This window comes from Frankliniella occidentalis, unplaced genomic scaffold (genome assembly GCF_000697945.3).
Source record: "Frankliniella occidentalis isolate FOCC.00 unplaced genomic scaffold, Focc_3.1 Scaffold92, whole genome shotgun sequence".
Taxonomy (NCBI): domain Eukaryota; kingdom Metazoa; phylum Arthropoda; class Insecta; order Thysanoptera; family Thripidae; genus Frankliniella; species Frankliniella occidentalis.
Window position 1 is genome coordinate 861099 of NW_026267221.1, and position 19444 is coordinate 880542.

Sequence of the window (19444 nt, forward strand, 5' to 3'; positions counted from 1 at the left end):
TAAAATACGACGTGAATGCAGCTAATTTACAGTTTGCTGACTCTCCCCTCCCCTTTCCCGCGCACATGCACTGGCTCTCTGGAGAAGAGCACAACCCTATGAGCCGTAGACCACTGCATACATCACTGCGGGTTACAGAAAACAGCCTCTTTCAGAGACGAATGTCGCAGCGCCGCGCCTGCATGGCCACCCACCCCTGTCACGTGCGTGAGGGTGCCACCCTCGGACTTACCTTTGGGACTTGACGACGGTGGGGCGCACCATGGCTGCGGGCCGCTTCTCCTCCTTAGGGAGCCGGAGGTAGTCTTGGTCCCCCAGCAAAAACAAGTCCTTGGAAATAATCATCTCCAGGCGCGGCCAAGCCTAGGGCCGTGGGCCTGGGGCAGCCTAGGGGCAGCCTGGCGCAGCCTGGGGCAGCCGCTGGCCGGGCGAACAGACGACGAACTGGATCAGGCCCGCTCCAGGCACATGACACTGGCCTCACGTCATTCCACACTCGCACTTTGACACATTCACTGCACACAAATTCACTTTTCACTTTCCGCGGCGGGACCCCGGCGCAGCACGCTGTGCAGCACGATGTGCAGCACGGCTGGCGCGGTGCGGCGCGGCGCAGCGGGGGCGGACGACACTGGCGGGCTCTCCTGGCCTGGGGACGCGGCGCGGTGGCGGCACGGCGCGACACGGCGCGACACGGCACGGCACGGCACAAGACGGGTGGACGCAGCGGCGGCTCGTGTGCGTGTGTGCCGGTGCCGGGACGGGCCGACGGGCCGGGCCACAGGCACAGCCGGGCCACGGGCCGGGCCCAGCACGCCGCGGGGCTGCCGCGGGGAGGGGCCGCCGCGGGGAAGGGGAGGGGCCGCCGGGCCGAGCCGAGTCGAGCCGAGCCGAGCCGAACGGCGGCGGCCCGGGACACAAGGATCGAGCCCAGCCGGGCCGTGAGGACCGCTTGGGCAACGGTCCTGCTGGGCCGCGGGACGGGGAGGGAGAGACCAGGGGAGGGACTCGACCCGCAGGACCACAGCAGGACCAGGACCCTCGCAGGGCAGGGCCGGCAGGGCCCGCAGGACGATGGCCTCGCAAGGCTGCCCAGGAGGCTGGAGTGCGCCTGCACCGCGGCGGCGGCGGCGAGCACCGGACCCCAACCTGCGACAAGGAACGTGGCCGCTGGGTCTCGCTCCGTCTGACCTCTTGTCAGTCGTCGCATGTTCATATCCGTTATCCAGTGGAAGTTGTAGAACGAGGCCTGACAAAAAGAAGTAAAACGACAATCTTTAACGAAGTTGACGTACGACGTCTCTTTTGCTTCAAAATAAAAAGCCCTAGTCGCTTTAAGACCCCCTGCTCTCGGCCACCTTGCTGTCACAGTGCCAGATGGGTTGCCTACAGTCACGGCGTTAAGGTGAGCAGGACTACTCAGCAGAGCGGAAGCGGAGGCCTCCTAATCAGAGGTTTTATGATTATGATTCCACACTATAAACTCACCTTCGATCATTTTAACTCACAAAGGGCGCTGTTTGAGAAGGTAATCAGTGGTAAATAGACGATCACTGTAATGTTGTTTCCTCCCTGCAAACAATCAGAATCACGAAACGGAAAGTTAAGACGAATTTTGGGGTACAGAGCCTAGTAAACAGAAATAGTCGAGGCGGACCCTGAAACGTATTTTTAAAACGATCTCTATTAAAGATTATAACAGAGTGGTATTACAGGCATGCCAATTTCTCATACGCAAAACAGTGATAGCCTCCAAGCCGGATACATAGGTCTCAAACTGCAATACCAATGTACCGCTACAATGGCAATAGCAATAGTAGGAAAACAAAATTTAACCAGCTCAAACGAACAACATTTTGTTTCCTTTCACTCGCTCCCTTTTTCGCATTCGAGGAGTGACAAGGACAGTAAACTGTTTCGTGTGATTTCTGAACGCAACCTGCACGTGTCTAGATGTTAAAGATAGATGCATCGCGATGACCTAGGACCCCGAGCAGAGCTCACAATGATTGCGAAAGCAGACGACCTGCGCGCGACTTCTGCTAGCTCCTTGCCTCCTCCGCTGTCACATGTACTAGACAGCTTTTTTTGCTGACACTAACATTTCAGGTAAATAGTAACTGAAATACATGTTTTGAAAATACAGGTTTTGTATTAATTTACTGTGAAGGTCAGATAGTGTCATTACACCTGTAGGGAGAAAAACATACATTTGTATAAGTACTGTGTTGGATCTTATGATTAACTTTATTTATGATAATTTGATCCTTAACGTAATAATACAAAATTTAGGAATATAATTTACTGGTGCAAGATAATTTTCAACATCAAAATATGTGAAGGGAATCACAATTGCTGACTGACAGCTACAATATTATGATTTCAGTGTCATTTCAATTAGTGTGGTGGGGCAGGAGTGACAAGCAAGATGACAGCTGTATGGAGCAGGATTGCTGCCTTCACCCATAAATACCCATTGTCAAGAGGCATGATGTCCTATGCATGTATATGGCCAGTAGGCAGCTGTGTCCAGCAAAAGATTCAAGGAAAAGAAACACTGGATTATTGGCGAGCCTTACGATTTAGTCTCTATGGTTGCTGCTTTGTCGCACCCACATTGTACACCTGGATGACGATTGCTGGATATCTTTTTCCAAAACCTGGATTAAGATCTGGAATTTACAAGGTAAGGATATTTTTTTAAAGAGCATTTTGCTCATAGCCAGAGTCATGTAAACTTATGAGGTCTGCGTGGTCAATGTCTTTGGCAAAAGAAACTGGTTATTAAGTTATATTGCTTGCCATTGTATTAAGGGGAGATTTTAAAAATAGCTTAGGTAGAAATAGATGCATGATTAAACTTATTTATTATTTGGTATTGCTGAGTGGTGGTATTTCATGCAGGCATTGGTGGAACAAGTATCTTATACTCCTAGTGCCATGATTTGCTTCTATTTCTTCATGACTTTGTTGGAAGGAGGCACTCTCGACGAAGCATGCCAAGAAGTTAAATCAAAATTTTTGCCCACCTACAAAGTAAGTTAATATTTAGAAAGCTCAAAGTTCTCTTACTTTTTTGACATCCACATCAACATATGCCACTTAACTTGGTTAAAATTCCAAATGTAGTGATTTTAAAAACATATTTTCAGGTTGGGGCTTGTGTTTGGCCAGTTCTTCAGACCTTCAACTTCACTGTTGTACCTCCTCAGAATAGGGTGCCATTTGTCAGTTTGTGTAGCCTCTGTTGGACCACGTTTTTAGCTTACATGAAGCAATTAGAGAGTCAACAAATAAAACCATATCCTCCACTGTCAATAGGTCCTATTACCGCTTATTAACATGCTAAAACAATGACCATGTTGTAGATCATAAAGTACCAAAAGTGCAAATGTTACCATATGTGATGGCTTTCTAGTCCAGTATTACAATATTGCCCGTCTTGCCTTTTTTTCTCTCTCTCATTATTGTTATTATTGTTATTATTCTATGATGATCATCATGGATTATTAATGTTTTATTGAAGAATATGACAAATGTCTGATGTGATTTGTTTTATATGTGCGTGTTTATTCTAGTGTATTTGATTTAGTTACCATACGAGTCAGGTGCCAAAGATTTGCAACTCTTAATGTCATTGGGTTTTGTGTTTGTTATGGAACATCATTAGTACAGTATTTTCTTCAGTGCAGGTCTTCAAATAGAATACCAAGTTGAGAAGGCATTTGAGTATTAAACAACATGTCTGTCTGTGACATAATCTACCCAAATCGTTTTTACCCTCTGCCAGAGATTTCTGTGTTCTTCAAACTGTGATGCTTAGTTTTCATTCTCTAATTTCATTTATCACAGAAACGTCTTTAAATCCAGATTGGAAAAAAGAAATACTACTGCAAAACATACAGGGTTCTTCACTTCGATTTAAGGAAATTATTTTCATAGCTAATTTAATCTGCATGCTTAAAGGACCAATCAAGTGCCTTATGTTGCCGTGTCTAAATAACTGACCAAGTATTTTCATCAGATGTACAATCAACTATGGAACGACATTATGACCCAAAGTCCCATGTGATATACATGATAACTGATTCAATGCAGTTATGGATGTCCACTTTTTGTTTTTAGTGTGTCTATTTTTAAATGCTTCAGTGATAAAAAGGAGTGCTTGATCCTTCATAGACAATGTTACATACTTATAGTTAGTTCTAGTCCAAGCTTGAAATTTTCAATAAATATTGATTTTTAAACCTGATGACTGTTGCTTCTTTAACATCCCACCTTGGATTCTTTGCACTGACATTTTCTACATGCATCAATTTAGGTGAAGCAATGCAATTTATTTTTATGTTGCCAGGCAGTTGTGGAGCAATTTACATACGGACCTTTTGCTGTTTGTTCTTTCTACTCCGGAATGACCCTACTGGAAGGGGGTTCTTTAGAAGATGCTGTTAACGAGACAAAAATCAAGTTCTTACCTACATGGCAGGTACAATCATTAATATTTTAACTTTTTAAAGTTGTACTTTTAATTTTTGAAATTTCTTACCATTATGATTGTTTTTTCAGACTGCAGTATGTGTTTGGCCTGTGGTGCAGACGGTTAACTTCTGCTTTATACCAGAAAGGAATAGAGTACCTTTTGTGAGTGTTTGCAGTTTCATGTGGACAGTATTTCTGGCTTATATGAAACAAAGATCACAAGCAGAAGAGCATACAGGACAACACGAAATCTCCTAAATGTCTGTGTCTGTGTTTCAACATTCCAAATAGTATTTGAATCATTTGAGTGTGGAGAGGGTAATGCTCAACTTGATGCTTTCTCCAAATGTGACCAGTGGTTTCTTGCCTCAAAAACTGTCAATCAAGACATGAATAAATTATTTTCTTACATTCTTATTATGACTCTTATCTCACACAATTCCCTAAAGAAGGTTAACAATGGAAAATTCAAGTTTAATTCCTTGATTAGTAGCTTTATTATTGACTCCCAAAGAGCTACCAACAATGTTGAAGGCTATCTATACAAGATAAAATCTTGATAAAATGTATTCATAGGCGGCACATATTTCCAAAACTCGATTAATGGTAGAACTAATTAAAGGGTATTTCAAGGGATATATTACACTATAATCACTGCTTTCCTTTCTTTCTGAAACAAAGAGGACACTACATACTTTAAGAGAGATACTAGAGTACATGAGTGGCCATCCAGTATGGTCAGTTTTGAAAGAATATTTAATGCCATTCAAACAATAGAGCCACCAGCTCCTGATGAAAAAAAAAAAAAACGAAAAGAAAAAACACGCTGTTTGAATCCCGCAATGGGACAAAATATATGCTATTCTACATCACATAGCCAAGAGAGTATCACAAACCACACCAGAAGAAACTTAATACAATTAATCAATACGTTTCAACATGTGCATGTTGAGATATATACATTTTAAGGAGATGAGACATTAATGCACATACAGTAAAGGAAGCACATAAAATATGCTATACAACTGTACTATCTCCCAGAAATTCTAAACATAAAACAATCAGTTAAGAAAAAAAAAAAGATAGATTTATATTTAAGGAACAACAGTCTTAAAACATGTGCATTTAACTAAATCTCTTTGGAAGTTAATCATGATGGCAAAGTCACATGATTCCTGAAAAATCCTGTGGCATTATTATCACAACATAACACTAACTTTCACTCAAGATAGTATCAAATAGGCCAAATCAACACACTTCACCACTATAAGAGTGTGAGAAATGATCAAATACCACACAGGAAGTTCCAGTCAAATCCCTGGCCTGAAATTGATTAAAATTGATTGATTGATAATAATGTGCAAGATGAACATCTATGGCTGCAGTGCCAAAAACTTTACCTGATGGATGCAATTATTATAATACATACAGAAATTACTTAATAGATATATAGATTAAAAAAAAAAAAAACTATTTTGCTCACACAAAATAGGAAAACTAAAACTCCAGCAACCTTGGACCGTAAAACAACTCATTGAGACTGCACCCTACTGAAACAGCCGTACGTACATAACTTTACACCATCAAGTTAGCAGTCCTATCCTTTCAACTTACAACCTGAACATAAAAAAATAGAAAAAAATCTTATACCTTCTGAAACATTAAAGGCAGATTCAGCACTCTTCATGAGTTTGATTTTTGTCTTGATATTCCCCAAATCTCACAGTGTTCACTGCATTTGAAATGCAACAGTAAATGGAACCACGCTAGATACAGTTAATACCTGGAATAAATCAACACTCTAGAAAATAGAAATGAAATTTTTTTAAGACCATAAGAAATGTCTTTTTTTTTCTACCTTTTCGAATTTATCTGTAAGTATTGTGAATATGAATCTTGCATTCAGTGCTTCTACACATACTTCCTGATAACTTTGCTACGGCCACAGTTCTAGAGCAACCTCTCCAATGCAAGAAGATGAGGCAATAAGTAGGCTCTTTTAAGTATCCCATTAAACTAAACTTGATAGATAGATATGGGAAAACAAAACACACTAAACTTTAACAATTGATGAAAGCTATATTTAAGTTTGAGATGTATACGGTAATTACTCATATTATCAGATGTCTAATTTAGAGAAATAAAATATATAATGCTGATTCTAGATATAACTGTTAAAAAGAGAAAATTACCTTTGATAAGAAAGTAAAAGCCAATACAATCTAGATTCAATTTGGTTATCACTGCTAAAAAGCCACTTGAAGACATTCACAAGAGCACAAAGCAACATACAGTATAAGCCAGGATGTACATAAAATTTGACTGAAAAGGGCTCTCTCTGATATATTGCATTTGACTGCAGCTGTCCTACTAAATAACTGCAAGTTTCATAGAAATTTAAACATTCCTTGAGACCAGGTCAGGAGCAGGAGATGTAGAAGCAGAAGATTGTGTAGATGTTTCAGAGATTGCTGGAGCCTGCGGTACAATCTGCAGTGCCAAGGAATCAGAAGCAGATTCAACTGGAGGGAGCGATGCAATATTCTCTTGGGCCATGGCTGTAGCACAGGCATATGACGGTGGAGGAGGAGAGAACTTCTTCACAGCAGTTTCGTAGTCAGGCAGATCAACAGTTGTGGGCATGGTTCCAAGGAGGGATTCAGAAAGTGACATAGTGGCTATCTCAGATTCAATATAGTGCACAGTGCGGCGATGGGCAACCATGCGCAGGGTCAGGAATTTGTAATAGCTCCAAACAATGCCAATGAAGTACGACTGAAAATTATAGGAAGATAATAGTTTACTTTAAATCAGTTAATTAAAAGCGATGAAAACAACTGATTTTACATATAATAACACCTTACCTTGATGAGCATTACAACAGTAAAAGCACCAAGGACGAGAAGAGAAAGAACCTGTGGATCGAGACGCAGCAGCTGATCACGGAATGGAACCGTGGGACTCTCAGCCAAATACCGGTGCATGTTTGGCAAATAGCATAGGTAACCAACAGCAGTCAAGCTGCAAAAGATACAATATCATTAGGCAGGAATAAAATATTAATTAGCATCAATAACAGGTAGATTCCAGAAGGTCCCCCCCCACCACCAATATTTTATTACTATTTTTTTTTTAAAATAATGAAATATTCATAAAATATTGTTTAATATTTCAATATATGTTCAGAATGCCGAGCAGTTACTCATACCACTCTTGACGACGAGTTCGGCTGTACCCGCGCTGGAAATGTGGATTTTGAAAACTGAGATACTCAGGAAACTATTGATTGACTGCAAATCTAACTTTACTGATTAACTATAATTGTAGTGAACTTCATGAGACATGAGCCAGAATGATAATTGCAGTTAGCTGTACATATTGTTACCTATTTTGCTCTACCAGTTTGCCTTTTTTGGAATTTTATCTTGTTGATTAAATATCTCTTGTCCAGTATCACATAATGCAGCTAGCAAAGCTGTATGTAACACTGAAGAGAAGGCTGTGACACTCTTCCTTTACAGATAAACATGATGTGAAGAGAGGTGGCATTCTGGAATAATACACAGCATACTGCATGGCATTCAATCGACAAGATAAAATATCAAAAAAGTTAAACGGGTAGAGCAAAATAGGTAATGATAAGTACAGTTTCCTGCAATCATCATTCTAGCTCATTATTAGAACAGGAACTACAAACTTGACAATACAAAAGCTGTAGTGGACTAAAATAATAATTAATCAGTAAAGTTAGATTTCCAGTCAATCGTTGGTTTCCTGCGTATCTTAGTTTTCAAAATCCCCACTGCAGTGTAGGAACAGCCGAACTCGTCGACGGGAGCAGTATGAGAAAGTTCTCGGCACTAATATTTAACAATATTTTATTAATTTTTACTATTTTTACGAAAAATACTAAAAAAACTACTATAATATTCAGGGACCTTCCGGTGAGATGACCTTCTGAATATTTCCCTCAATAACACTGACTAACTATTTTTACCTTGTCAGACAGAAATCAAACATTTGCAAACAGAAAAATGGCATGAGGTAAGATGGTTTTCCCTTGACTGCCCCATATACCATGAGCAGAGTAATAGTGAATGAGCAGAACATCATTACCACAATCACATTCATATCCTCTGAAAAACAAAGACAACTTTGCATAAAATTGAAATAGAGAGAACAATATTAACCCATGACTTAATTATAGAACAGACATACTCAGAGTTTTACGATAGTTGTAGGTACGGTGGTAGTTCAAGTAAGGCGTACCATCAGGATCCTTAAAAGGAACTGATGGCATGGCTACTGGCTCATGGCTATTACGGAAGTCAGTGTCAGTGCTGATTCCATCAAGACGAATCCAAGGGGGTGTGTCAATTTCACTCAAGGGAGTAGGCAGGACGCTGATTTGTTGCTCATCCCATTCTTTGTAGAGATCGGTGTTTCTTAATATAACAGTCACAGCTGATAGCGCAACGATGTGCAACATCTATATTGAAAGTCAAAAAATAAATAAATGTATTGACTTACAATTCAAGTGTTATTAAAACAAAATTTAAATGTCCATTTAATCCAATAAAATACATACCAAGTGCCACACCCCCAACAAAATTGTCCCAGTCCGAACGTGGAAGCAGAAGCAACATCTCCAGTCGTTGTTGCTCCTATCACCAAATTTCATTATTCCCTGCATCCTGTAATGGACAGTACATATAATACTATATTTACAGTACTCCCATAGAAAATCGAATGCATGACATTATTACTCTAGGGTATACAATTTCACACAGGAGACTGGGTGGAAAGTTTTTTAACACCTGCTTTTAGGAACGAATAGCAAGACAATAAGGTTCGGACTAAAATCACAGGATTATGACTTTAAGTCAAAGCCCAAAATCAGATAGATGTTGAGTGTGTCAACTATTTCTGTGTCTAGACATAAAGGACGAAATGCAATAAAAATAAGATTAAAAGATAGCGGCCAACCAACAGCAGGTTGGATGACAAGGCCGACGGTTAGGGACAAATACTCACAAACTGCCAAGAGATCTTAAGGGTGGTTAAACTTACCTTGGTTTTTGGCTCATTGATTACTTGCAATGAGCCTGACACTGCAGTAAGTGTCAAACCAACTCCACACCGCTGGACACCTAAAAATTTATTTATCTTTGCAAACTTCCCGAAATGGCGTTTTGAGCCTGGATCGCAGCCTAAAGTCTATTCGGAGACATCCTAACGCTGTTTGTCCTTGTCGCACTGGTAGGTGAGTTATGTGTGCGAGAGAGATCGAATTATGTTAAGACGCAGCCCAGGCTGGGCAGGCTGATACAACGAACCACTACGTGAATCAGTAAGAGGAAAACAAGCCTAAAAGTCAGGTCTTGAAAGGGCAAAGCGTAGATACATACTCTCCAAGTAAATATTAAAATGTTCTGAAGATACTGTAAAACTAAATATTGAAGACATTGTCCATAATCCGAGGAAGTAAATTCTTATCATTTAGCCCCCCACCCCATGACTCAACCCCATAGTCCATAGCTACAACCTCCCTCTTTTATCATGCTTTTATCCTCTCTCACCAATACCTCACAAAAGAAGGGGTATTAAGAGGTAGCAGATTGAACATAACATAATTTAATAGGAGACACGGAAAACGGCATACCAGACACATCTGTCATTTTAGCCTGTTCCTCCCCCCCCTCCTCTCACCCTCCCCTACCGCTCTCAACCCCCCATCCCCATCGATGCTCAATGTACCCCCCACCCCTTTTCGACTTCGTCTGCTAGCAATTAGCTTACACTACATATACTCCACAAATCAGATAGACACATTGCCAAGTTTCAACTGATCAATTATTCTTGAGAAAGGACCACATAGACAAGGGGAATAAACATCAAGTTGATTCATTGCTAGTGCTTGTGAATGGTTTGTACATCCTATATATCATACCAGCAGCATTGTTTGGTTAAGCAACTATTACTACAACAGTCTTAAGTTTAAGTGCTTTGTTGTAATGTACTACTCTGTATACTTTTATCTAACTCAATCGAATCTTATGTTAGTGAGAAAAATATTTATTCAGGAGAAACTAGCTGTTGTTTACCTTTGTGTAGCCTGGTTCATTAAGCTATTAATTAATTCAGTAATAAAACTTCCCGCAAAAGCTGTTTCAAAAATATAAAAAAGAACAGTATTTTATTCTGTAGACTAATAGTAACCTGCTCTATGTCAGAAATAAAACTGTTTAAAATTTAAATTTTTCTTCTGTTTCAGGGAAGGAAGAATTTGCCATGCAATATGAGCCAAGGAAGTAGAATATTACAAACCTTGTCGGAGGGTATCCAGTGTGAACTGGGAAAAGAATCATACCGCAATTTTATTTCCTCTCTCAAAAGAGGACAATCTGAAGGTAGATCTTACTCACTGTAATCTTTTGAGTAAAACAACACCTTTAATAGAAATCTAAAATCATTTTATCAATTGCAACATTAAGAAATACTGCCCATTTTATACAGGTGGCGATGAACCCTTCAGTGAATGTCAAGGGATCGACCTATCGATGAGACAGGAAAAGCTGCTGATCAACCCTAACATTAAAACTGAAAATGACCCATACGAATCTTATAAGTCAGATGCTGAAGATAGAAGTATAGTGGTTGAAGTGGATCCTTCGATCTATTCACCAGTTAATGATGTAGAATTTAGTGATTATATTTGTGGTGATTGTGGCATACAATACCCAGATGGCGCTGCCTATGAAACACACTGTAAGGCTCACAATTCAATAGAACCATTTAAATGTATTGAATGCTCTCTTAGGTTCCAGGACTATGATACTTTTGATTTGCATAAAGAAATTCACTCTGTAAAACGGTATAACTGTACTGATTGCAAAAAGAAATACAGTTTCAAATGGTCTTTAATGATGCACTCCCAAATACATCGATCCAGGCCTCAATTGCGGTGTGAAAAATGTGGACTTTTGTTCTTAAATGATGAATACTTGTCAAGTCATTCACGTCTTCACCACATTACAGAGACTCCAGTAGTTATGGACATACAATCAAGTAGTCCTTTGGATCTTGATGGTCAAAATAAAGAGGTATATCAAACAGTTTTAAATTCAATACTTGACTGTGAGCATTGTGATTTAAAGTTTGAATCTAAAAGTGATCTAGTTAATCATCAGAAAATGCATTATGGTTCTCTAATGTTTAAATGTGAAATATGTGAGACACTATGTACAAGTTACTCTGATCTTAGAGAGCATGTTCAGTCAAATCATGATGATTTAGATGTGCATTTTTGTGAAAATTGTGGTGGCACTGGTTTTGTTTCCCAAACATCAGAGGATGACGATGACGAGGAGCCCAGAACTTCTACTTTGCCAAATCTTGAAGTTCTCCATTGCACAAAGGGAGGCAGAGGTAGTAGTGTTAAAGAAAAACCTGTGTCAAAAATTACTGGTGCAGTTGCAAAGAAAAATGTGAAAATCAAGAAATCTAGTGCACAAGAGAAGCATATAAGAACTTTAAGAAGTGTTAAGCGTAAGACAAAAACAGTTTTAAAGAAAGTATCTTTTGAAGTTAAAGTTGACCAAAATCGCTCCAGAAAATTTTGTGAGCTAAAATTTAAGAAGGATCCTTTCCTAAATAAAAAAAGAAGCTGCAAAATTTGAATTTCGGTTACTATATGTTGCTAATTGCTTCAAATTATTTCCTCCCTCAACTCTATGCCAGTATACTTTTTTCCTAACAGCACCAATTTTGAGCTTTGCTTTTGACAACAGTGAAAGAATGTCAACAGTGAAAACTGTTTGTTTGACTGCCAAATAAAATACATGAAACGCTTTGCATCTGTTAATGTTTTTCCTTGAAAATGTCCTCACCCCCCAAAAATGAATTCTGATATTCTTTTGAGGTTTAGTTAGGAGACTATTTGTTCAATTTCATCCATAACTTATGTTGAGTTTTGAATTTTCGCGCTTCCTAACACTTGTTCATTTGTTTTTATCTGTCATCGCGTCATTGTGCAAATAGCATGCCAGCAGACGAGACGGTCTTACACAGAAACATACGTGAACAGCATTCATTCAAATTTATTGATATGCACTGAATTTAAAGAAGATAAGTTCCTCGGTGAGTTTGCTGAACATTCGGTGATTGTTTCATTCAAACCGGCGTGTTGATAGCTTGTTTAAGAATATAGTTTTACGTACGTGGAATTTACTGTCGCCTCGTTGGGTTAGGTTTAGTTTATGTAATACTATTAACTCCTCCCTTTTTTCACTTTCAAGCTGTTATTTTCTTTAAGATTCATTTAAAAACTTAAAAGAAAATTACCGATTAACAGTATGGGGTTGTTCAGTATGTTTTACCTTGCCATGTGAATCTTTCATCACTTGCCATTTCACATTGTGTTTTGTGATACAATACACATTTGAATGTCCTCTTTTATGTTGTCAAGTCATATTAGAATTATAACATTTTCAGCTTATAACTCTCCGATAATATGTCTGAGCCTGCCAATGTTAAACATGTCATCCTGAGCACGGGCATTATACAGCAGCAGGAAAAGGATATTTTTCAGCCCATACTTTGCAAGCCAAAATTGATGCCTCTTAAGTCAGTTACTCTTCAACGGCTAGAGGACATGCAGAAACTGGCTGAGGAGAAGCTGAGACAGCAACAAATCAACTCTTCCACTGGTGAATCTTCCCAACTGTGAAGTCCTCCTACATATATGTTTACAACGTCACGGTATGTCAGATTCTATTTGCTGATTGTTTTCTGGTTTCTGGAATAATTTCTAAGAAATACTTTCTCTCTCTTTCTTCGATATTTGCAGTGAAAATGTCTCTAGGACCACTTCTAACCGATGTGGTTGTCACATTCTGCCTTGCTGCAGGAATTCTTTATCACTATGGGAATTGTATGCGGCACCATATTGTTGTAACAATAGCAGTCCTCATTGCTTGGTATTTCTCTTTCCTTATTGTATTTGTTCTGCCACTTGATGTGTCATCAGTAAGTCGACAACTATTTTAAGTCAATAATAGCCTTTTTATTATCCTTTTCCTGTGTGTGTAATTTTGTTACAACATGTGCATGATTTAAATACTTCTTTTAAAGACTGTGTATCGCCAATGTATTGGAGAAAATGGGACAATTGTGAACCAGACTGAACTAGAATGCAAGAAACCATGGAGTCATGTTCCAGATAATGTTTTCCCAAATCTATGGCGGGTTGTTTATTGGACGTCCCAGTGTCTGACATGGTTTGTTTCCTACTGTAAGATCTCTTTAGTCAATCTCCCTTTAAGACATATTCAATAATCTGAATTTTTTCTTGGCTTTGCAGGCTGATTATGCCAGTGATGCAGTCTTACAGCCGTGCAGGAGAATTCACCTGGAAAGGAAAAATAAAATCAGCAATAATTGATAACACTATTTACTATGGCACATACCTTTTTATCTGTGGTATACTTTTGATATATCTTGCACTTCAGCCTGATATGGAACTTGATGGGTAAATTTTTTGATTCCTAACATTTTCTCAGTTATTGAGAACTTTACATTATTAGTTAATTCGCCATTTTACGTTAATGATTATATACCTTGTTTTCAGTCAAAAATTAAAAGCTATTGCTTCATCAGCCTCAAACACATGGGGTCTTTTTCTCCTTGTCCTATTATTAGGATATGCTCTGGTTGAAGTGCCTCGAAGTCTTTGGAATGCATCTAAAAAAGGGTACTTACTTCATTATGCATATTTTCATGCTGCTAAGCTCAGCTGTGACAAATGCGAGGCACAGGATGCAGTGGATGATGTTTTGGAGGTAAGTCTTCTCAAAAATTGTAATTCATGCTGCTGTACCTATTATGTTATCTCTGATGTTACACGAGACCAAATCACATTTTTATCCAGACACTGAAAGCTCTGAGTGCTGCAGTGCGCTCTAACCATCCCCAATATCGGAATTTAGAGACTATTCTTCAGAAAGTCCCTATTGAGATGCGAGAACGAATGAACCGCCGTCCAGCCTCTGATGATTCTACACTTGAACCACCAACCGAAAAATCTTTGATACGACTGCATAAGCAGGTATTGCCTTAAATTTCTTTACTAAAGTCTATGCTCTCAACATCATGCTGTTTCCTGACGCATTTGTCTTTCTCTAGGTGATTAAGGCACTTCAAACACAGCACAGAACCGAAACTCAGTGGGACATGCTAGTTAAAAAAATATTTTTGTTGGAAGATGTTGCTAAAAACCAAGTCAGTCATGATCATCGTTTCAAGTGGTCTTTTCCCCCCCAACGTTCACCAATCTTGCAAGCAGTTTTCACTCCTACAGTTGGTAAGAATAACTTTTGCAGTAAAAACTATTTTGACACTAGTATTACTATTTTGATCATGCTATACCTTTTCTTTTTTCTCATTTTAGAATGGTATTGGCGTTGTCTGCTCCACAGTTATGTACTGAAGATCGGGGCTATTATCTGTAGCATATTGTCTATATTCGTGGTCTGGTCAGAAGTCACATTCTTTAACAAGGAGCCAGTATTGTCACTGTTTGCAAACTTTTTAAATTTGGCAAAAGCTGACTATGATTATTTTACAATTGAAGTTTTGTCCACACTAATAATAGCATATTTGTGTTTTTGTGCATACTCAACTGTGCTTAAAATACGAGTCTTGAATCATTATTACATAGCTCCTCACCATCAAACCGATGAATTCAGTCTCATATTTTCTGGCATGATGCTATGCCGTTTAACTCCACCAATGTGTTTAAATTTCCTGGGTCTCATTCATATGGACAGTCACATTATTAAGAAACGTATACTAGAAACTCACTACACACAGGTAAGGCTCACTTCTTGATAAACTTGGAAAAAACATCATTTGATAGTACATTCCTAACACCATTTTCATGTTTCAGGTGATGGGGCACATGGATGTTATAGCCATTATATCAGATGGATTTAATATCTATTTCCCAATGTTGATGCTTGCGTTTTGCCTTGCAACCTATTTTAGTTTAGGAAGTCGAGCTCTCTCAATGCTTGGCTTTCAGCAATTTGTTGGTGATGATGAGCTGACTGGGGAACTCGTGGATGAGGGCAGGGAACTTATTAAAAGAGGTAACTTTTATTGTATGTCTTTTCTTTTTTTGTGTGTCCTTTTTTATTGAACTGCAGTTTCATATGATATTTCTCTGTAGAGAGGAGAAGACTTGAAAGAAATGAAGAATCTATGAACCGCAGACGAGAATTTCAAGAGCGTTTTGGGGCAAATTCTGCTTCACGGTATCGACCAACTGCAAGGAGTGGAAACGACCCAGAACATGGTGAGATGACTTATTTGCTTCCACCTAGTGATGAAACTCTAGGCTACATCACAGGAAGATAGCATTTTTTTCAGTAAGCTTATTTTGTTTTATTTTCTTTAAAATCTGTCCTGTCTATCTATCTGCATTTGGTACAGCTTTCCCTCTTTTCATTTTGTATGATATATTGCTGCAAGGAAATAATGCTGATTCCCATTAACATTCTAAAAGTTTTAAAAACTTGTCAAACTTTCCTCTTTAAGGAGTAAAATTATACAACTTTTCTGACCAGTGAAAACCCTTTTTCCAGATAGTGCAATTGTCCGACAGAATTCTACTGAATCTGTACGGGCAGGTTTGTTGGAATCTTCAGATTATTATGTTGCTGCTGAAGAGGAAGAACAAACACCATTATCACAGCACCAAAGTGGAACTAAACACCTTACTTATCCACCTCGAGGTCTATTTGATGATGTCTAATTTGATACTTACTGTTGGTAGCATTTTGAGGCATTCATGCTCCCTGAATGTCCAGAATGACATTTTTGGCCAAACAGGTCATTTTTAATTCCAAAAATGTGATTATGACGATTACTGTTCAACGTTTAAAATAACTACCAATTTTAATTGAGAGGCAGTCATTTACTTCCGTGATTGTAATCGCTCTTGAACTTATCCTATATTTCTCTTGGTACTGTAGTATATACATGTTTAACAATTTTGATAGATGTGGTCTTTTCCTATGTGTCCATTTTTATCTAAACCTAATTGAGTTTTACTTATTATTAAGCAAATGTCAATGTGTGTTTGTGTTATTCTTTTAGATAAGTGTAACTGCTGCAAAACTTCTATTGGTATGCCAGAATTCTAGTGTATTAAGCACAATTTCAGCAAAAAAGTGTATCTAAATTCTTAGGGGAAAAATGTATGCCTGATTTCTAAAGTATTTATGACATAATCCAAGGTACAAACTGTTTTTTCATGAGTCTAGTCTCATGGTCTACTTCTGTTCTAGCCAATGCTGTAATTAAGTTTTGTTTATGCATTAAACTCATAGTAGTAATTTTTCAGGTGTCTCTCACACTGACTGATTTGTACAGCATGATACAGTTAAGTGAGTGTGACATGTATTGGTTCATCTTGTTATTGTGTGCTATTATATCAGATCTGCACATTTGATTTGAATACTTATAATTGTCTAGAACTTTTTGTTTTTAAAAAGTGAAACAGTCAACCTTTTATTGGTGCTATTTTTTAGTATATATCAATCAATTATAATCAATTAACTAAGTTAATTCTTGTTCATTTTTTTAATTTTATTTGACAGGTGCACCTGCCAAAAATCACAATTTTGTATTATTTTGTCTGTTTTTTTTTCTTCTTAATTTGAGGAAGATAGCCTTTACAGTCTCATTAAATGTTACAAACACATTCAGTGTAATGTGACCACAATATGGGCTATGTGGTCACAACCGCGCTTAAATAATACGGAATAGACTCTCTGTATTCAATGTGTAAAGTCAACTGTATCATTCAAAGCAGGGGAAATGGAATAACTGTTCCATGTGACGCAATGTACTCTTTAGCTTACTCTTGTGCCATCTTTGTGCCCCCCCCCTTTTTTTTTTTCCTTGTGAAAATAACATTCCTTGACCATAAAGTCATGCAGTTTGCATTTTTCTTCTCTTTATTCCTGCTTGGTACTTTACATATATTTTTTTAAAACTACTACCTCTGCTGGGCCTAAGACAAGACACGTGTAGGTGTGTGCTCTCAAGCCATTGCTCAAGCTTGGCTGGTCAAACGGAGACGAAGCCGCGGTTTGCCGTGGTCAAGTACCTGACAGCGGGAGTGGTCCCGCGCAATCAGATCAGGACAGGGAGTTCCTGGAAAGCCATGTGCTTACTCCACTTCAGAGCAGGCAGCACTGGCAGCACATCACGCGGCGGCACGCAGCTACGCAGCAGCACTGCCGCGCTCACTCCCGTGACAGTCGGGACTCCAGCCATCAAATGACTACTTCTCGTGAAATTTGCATGCCGGGTCGAGGTTATTAATCACTTTGAGAAAGTGCCGATTGGGTTCAGCAGGGGGAGTGCCATGCCGGTGCTGGGCTTGGTCCTGAGAGAGCATCAACAAGTCATAGAGAACTTTGAGCCCAATAAATAAGTCGGAAAGGCCTGCCCGCCCTTTCCAAGAGCGCGAGGGTTTGCGTTTGCACACACAAACGGTTGGACGGGTTGGGCTCCCTCCTCGGCTTGACGTGGACGTCCAGGCCCTCCCCGGAGACGGACACCAGCCGTGTGACCCGATCGGGAATCGATAGCCAATTAATTACTATCAACCATTGCTGGAACGTGTTAGGTATGGAGATAAGGTTTGCAGATACGGCCAAACAATAAACAATACCAACACAAAAGCTTCCCAATAAAAAGAAAATAAAGACAGACATGGCGAGCCGGGGCCGAGCTGCTCGGCGAACTCGCGGCGTGGTGTGGCGACGAGGTGGAGGGGAGAAAGGAAAGGGACACATCGAGCTCGGCGAGGGCCGACCCGATCCGCACTGGGCATTCTTTTTAATTCAGGATAATCCCGAAGTCGTTCAACTCTTACGAACCGCACGATTTGCCGCTTAGCAATCTAACCAAAAGACGTGTGTCTCCACAGAGACGCGAGATTAGTTCACACCCTCCCTTCAACGACTGAGCGTTCAATGAAAGAATGACCGACACCGAAAAGTGAAGGATTTGCAGTGTTACAAGTCCAGATGAAAAAAAACAACGAAAACCAACAGCAGAAAATAAGCAGCAAATAAATAGCAAAAGCATCCAGCAGAGCATCGTCCCTGTGCTGCTGTTTGACGCTGCATGGCCTCCCGTTGTCTCCACGCGGTCAATTAGAGGCCATATAAACGAGGGGCGGCGGCGGCGCGCTGCGCATCTCGGCAGGAGCGGGGCCTGCAGGACTTGCAGGGGGAGCGCCGCACCGCTCACCGACTAATAGGAAACCAAACCGAGAAAGGTAAAACAGCAGCAGCAGCAGGCTCACGGGCTGAATGCGGCGGGGGAAGTCCCTGGCGGCGAGCCTGGCGGGGCCCAGCCCAGCTCCGGGGCCACCCACAAGTGCCGCCGCACCAAGTGTGCGCCTGGCGGAGCCGCGCTCCCATTGTGCTGCACATTGTGCGTAATTGGCGTACTGCCAAACGCTGACAAAGTGCCGCGCCGCATAGTGCGGTAGGGCTGGCTGCAGCCATGGCTGGTCGGGCTGCTGGCTGCGGCGGCAGAAGGCGCGGTGCCGGCGTAAGTGCCTGCCTGCGCTGCAAGTGCCCAAGTGCCGTGCATAGCGAAAAGTTTGCAATATCGATTATTCGACGTCGTATGTATCGATTTCGGGAACAATGGCATGTGTCAGGGCAATGCGAAGTCGAAGCGACATCGGCAGATATATCAGTAGGGTGGCGCGGGGAGTTCTCGGTGCACCGCGCGTTGAAGTCTCCACCCACAGCAGCACGGAGACGATGACGTGCGACGTCAATACCGCCACAAATTGACGTGTTTTGCGGCGGATCGACGGCACATGAATGTTTGGGTGACGTTATCACTCGGGGTGGAGGGGGTGCGGGGGAGAGGGAAG

At 40.4% G+C, this 19444-nt stretch overlaps 5 protein-coding genes across 7 annotated transcripts in view; 3 read left to right on the top strand and 2 right to left on the bottom strand.

Annotated features, from left to right (window-relative positions):
• LOC113215399 (uncharacterized) overlaps positions 1 to 762 on the bottom strand; it is a 123421-nt gene extending 122659 nt beyond the window's left edge. Inside the window, exon 1 of the mRNA XM_026435023.2 lies at positions 233 to 762. Within this exon, the coding sequence (XP_026290808.1) occupies positions 233 to 345 (113 nt within the window). The 5' untranslated portion in view covers positions 346 to 762. The remainder of the gene's footprint in view (positions 1 to 232) is intronic.
• Positions 763 to 1811: 1049 nt separating this feature from the next.
• On the top strand, positions 1812 to 4896 carry LOC113215396 (mpv17-like protein). 2 transcript variants are annotated; one of them, XM_026435019.2, is made up of 4 exons: positions 1812 to 2109; positions 2387 to 2686; positions 4355 to 4486; positions 4567 to 4896. In XM_026435019.2, the coding sequence occupies exons 2-4, from the start codon at positions 2429 to 2431 to the stop codon at positions 4735 to 4737; spliced, it is 561 nt and encodes a 186-aa protein (XP_026290804.1). In that variant the 5' UTR covers positions 1812 to 2109; positions 2387 to 2428; the 3' UTR covers positions 4738 to 4896. The 2 variants fall into 2 exon arrangements, with proteins under 2 accessions (XP_026290804.1, XP_026290803.1); XM_026435018.2 differs by lacking the exons at positions 4355 to 4486; positions 4567 to 4896 and adding exons at positions 2905 to 3036; positions 3153 to 4252 and having other exon boundaries at positions 1813 to 2109.
• Positions 4897 to 4952: 56 nt separating this feature from the next.
• On the bottom strand, positions 4953 to 9752 carry LOC113215395 (lysosomal-associated transmembrane protein 4A). Its single transcript, XM_026435017.2, has 6 exons — positions 9550 to 9752; positions 9068 to 9173; positions 8698 to 8968; positions 8477 to 8615; positions 7344 to 7500; positions 4953 to 7254 (listed from the first exon to the last, which is right to left on the bottom strand). The coding sequence occupies exons 1-6, from the start codon at positions 9564 to 9566 to the stop codon at positions 6877 to 6879; spliced, it is 1068 nt and encodes a 355-aa protein (XP_026290802.1). The 5' UTR covers positions 9567 to 9752; the 3' UTR covers positions 4953 to 6876.
• Positions 9753 to 10210: 458 nt separating this feature from the next.
• On the top strand, positions 10211 to 12335 carry LOC113215398 (zinc finger protein 484-like). The gene is made up of 3 exons (XM_026435021.2): positions 10211 to 10405; positions 10754 to 10889; positions 10996 to 12335. Exons 1-3 carry the CDS (start codon positions 10403 to 10405, stop codon positions 12156 to 12158), a joined length of 1302 nt encoding a protein of 433 aa, XP_026290806.1. The 5' UTR covers positions 10211 to 10402; the 3' UTR covers positions 12159 to 12335.
• A 754-nt stretch (positions 12336 to 13089) lies between these two features.
• On the top strand, positions 13090 to 17486 carry LOC113215403 (LMBR1 domain-containing protein 2 homolog). 2 transcript variants are annotated; one of them, XM_026435026.2, is made up of 11 exons: positions 13090 to 13239; positions 13328 to 13506; positions 13612 to 13757; positions 13841 to 14008; positions 14108 to 14318; positions 14408 to 14584; positions 14662 to 14839; positions 14927 to 15348; positions 15425 to 15626; positions 15707 to 15832; positions 16122 to 17486. In XM_026435026.2, exons 2-11 carry the CDS (start codon positions 13333 to 13335, stop codon positions 16289 to 16291), a joined length of 1974 nt encoding a protein of 657 aa, XP_026290811.1. In that variant the 5' UTR covers positions 13090 to 13239; positions 13328 to 13332; the 3' UTR covers positions 16292 to 17486. The 2 variants fall into 2 exon arrangements, with proteins under 2 accessions (XP_026290811.1, XP_026290812.1); XM_026435027.2 differs by having other exon boundaries at positions 15707 to 15905; positions 16122 to 16271.
• The last annotated feature ends 1958 nt before the right edge of the window (positions 17487 to 19444 follow it).

Bases quoted from the DNA above. Each gene is read 5' to 3' on its own strand.
- LOC113215396 (XM_026435018.2), top strand. From the start codon at position 2,429: ATGACAGCTGTATGGAGCAGGATTGCTGCCTTCACCCATAAATACCCA. The intron at 2,687-2,904 runs GTAAGGATATTT...TATTTCATGCAG, and splicing joins TAAGATCTGGAATTTACAAG to GCATTGGTGGAACAAGTATC. The intron at 3,037-3,152 runs GTAAGTTAATAT...ACATATTTTCAG, and splicing joins AATTTTTGCCCACCTACAAA to GTTGGGGCTTGTGTTTGGCC.
- LOC113215395 (XM_026435017.2), bottom strand. The intron at 7,501-8,476 runs GTAAAAATAGTT...TATCTTTTGCAG, and splicing joins TTTGATTTCTGTCTGACAAG to CTTGACTGCTGTTGGTTACC. The intron at 7,255-7,343 runs GTAAGGTGTTAT...TATAATTTTCAG, and splicing joins CTGTTGTAATGCTCATCAAG to TCGTACTTCATTGGCATTGT.
- LOC113215398 (XM_026435021.2), top strand. The intron at 10,890-10,995 runs GTAGATCTTACT...CATTTTATACAG, and splicing joins CAAAAGAGGACAATCTGAAG to GTGGCGATGAACCCTTCAGT.
- LOC113215403 (XM_026435026.2), top strand. From the start codon at position 13,333: ATGTCTCTAGGACCACTTCTAACCGATGTGGTTGTCACATTCTGCCTT. The intron at 14,840-14,926 runs GTAAGAATAACT...TTCTCATTTTAG, and splicing joins AGTTTTCACTCCTACAGTTG to AATGGTATTGGCGTTGTCTG. The intron at 15,627-15,706 runs GTAACTTTTATT...ATTTCTCTGTAG, and splicing joins CAGGGAACTTATTAAAAGAG to AGAGGAGAAGACTTGAAAGA.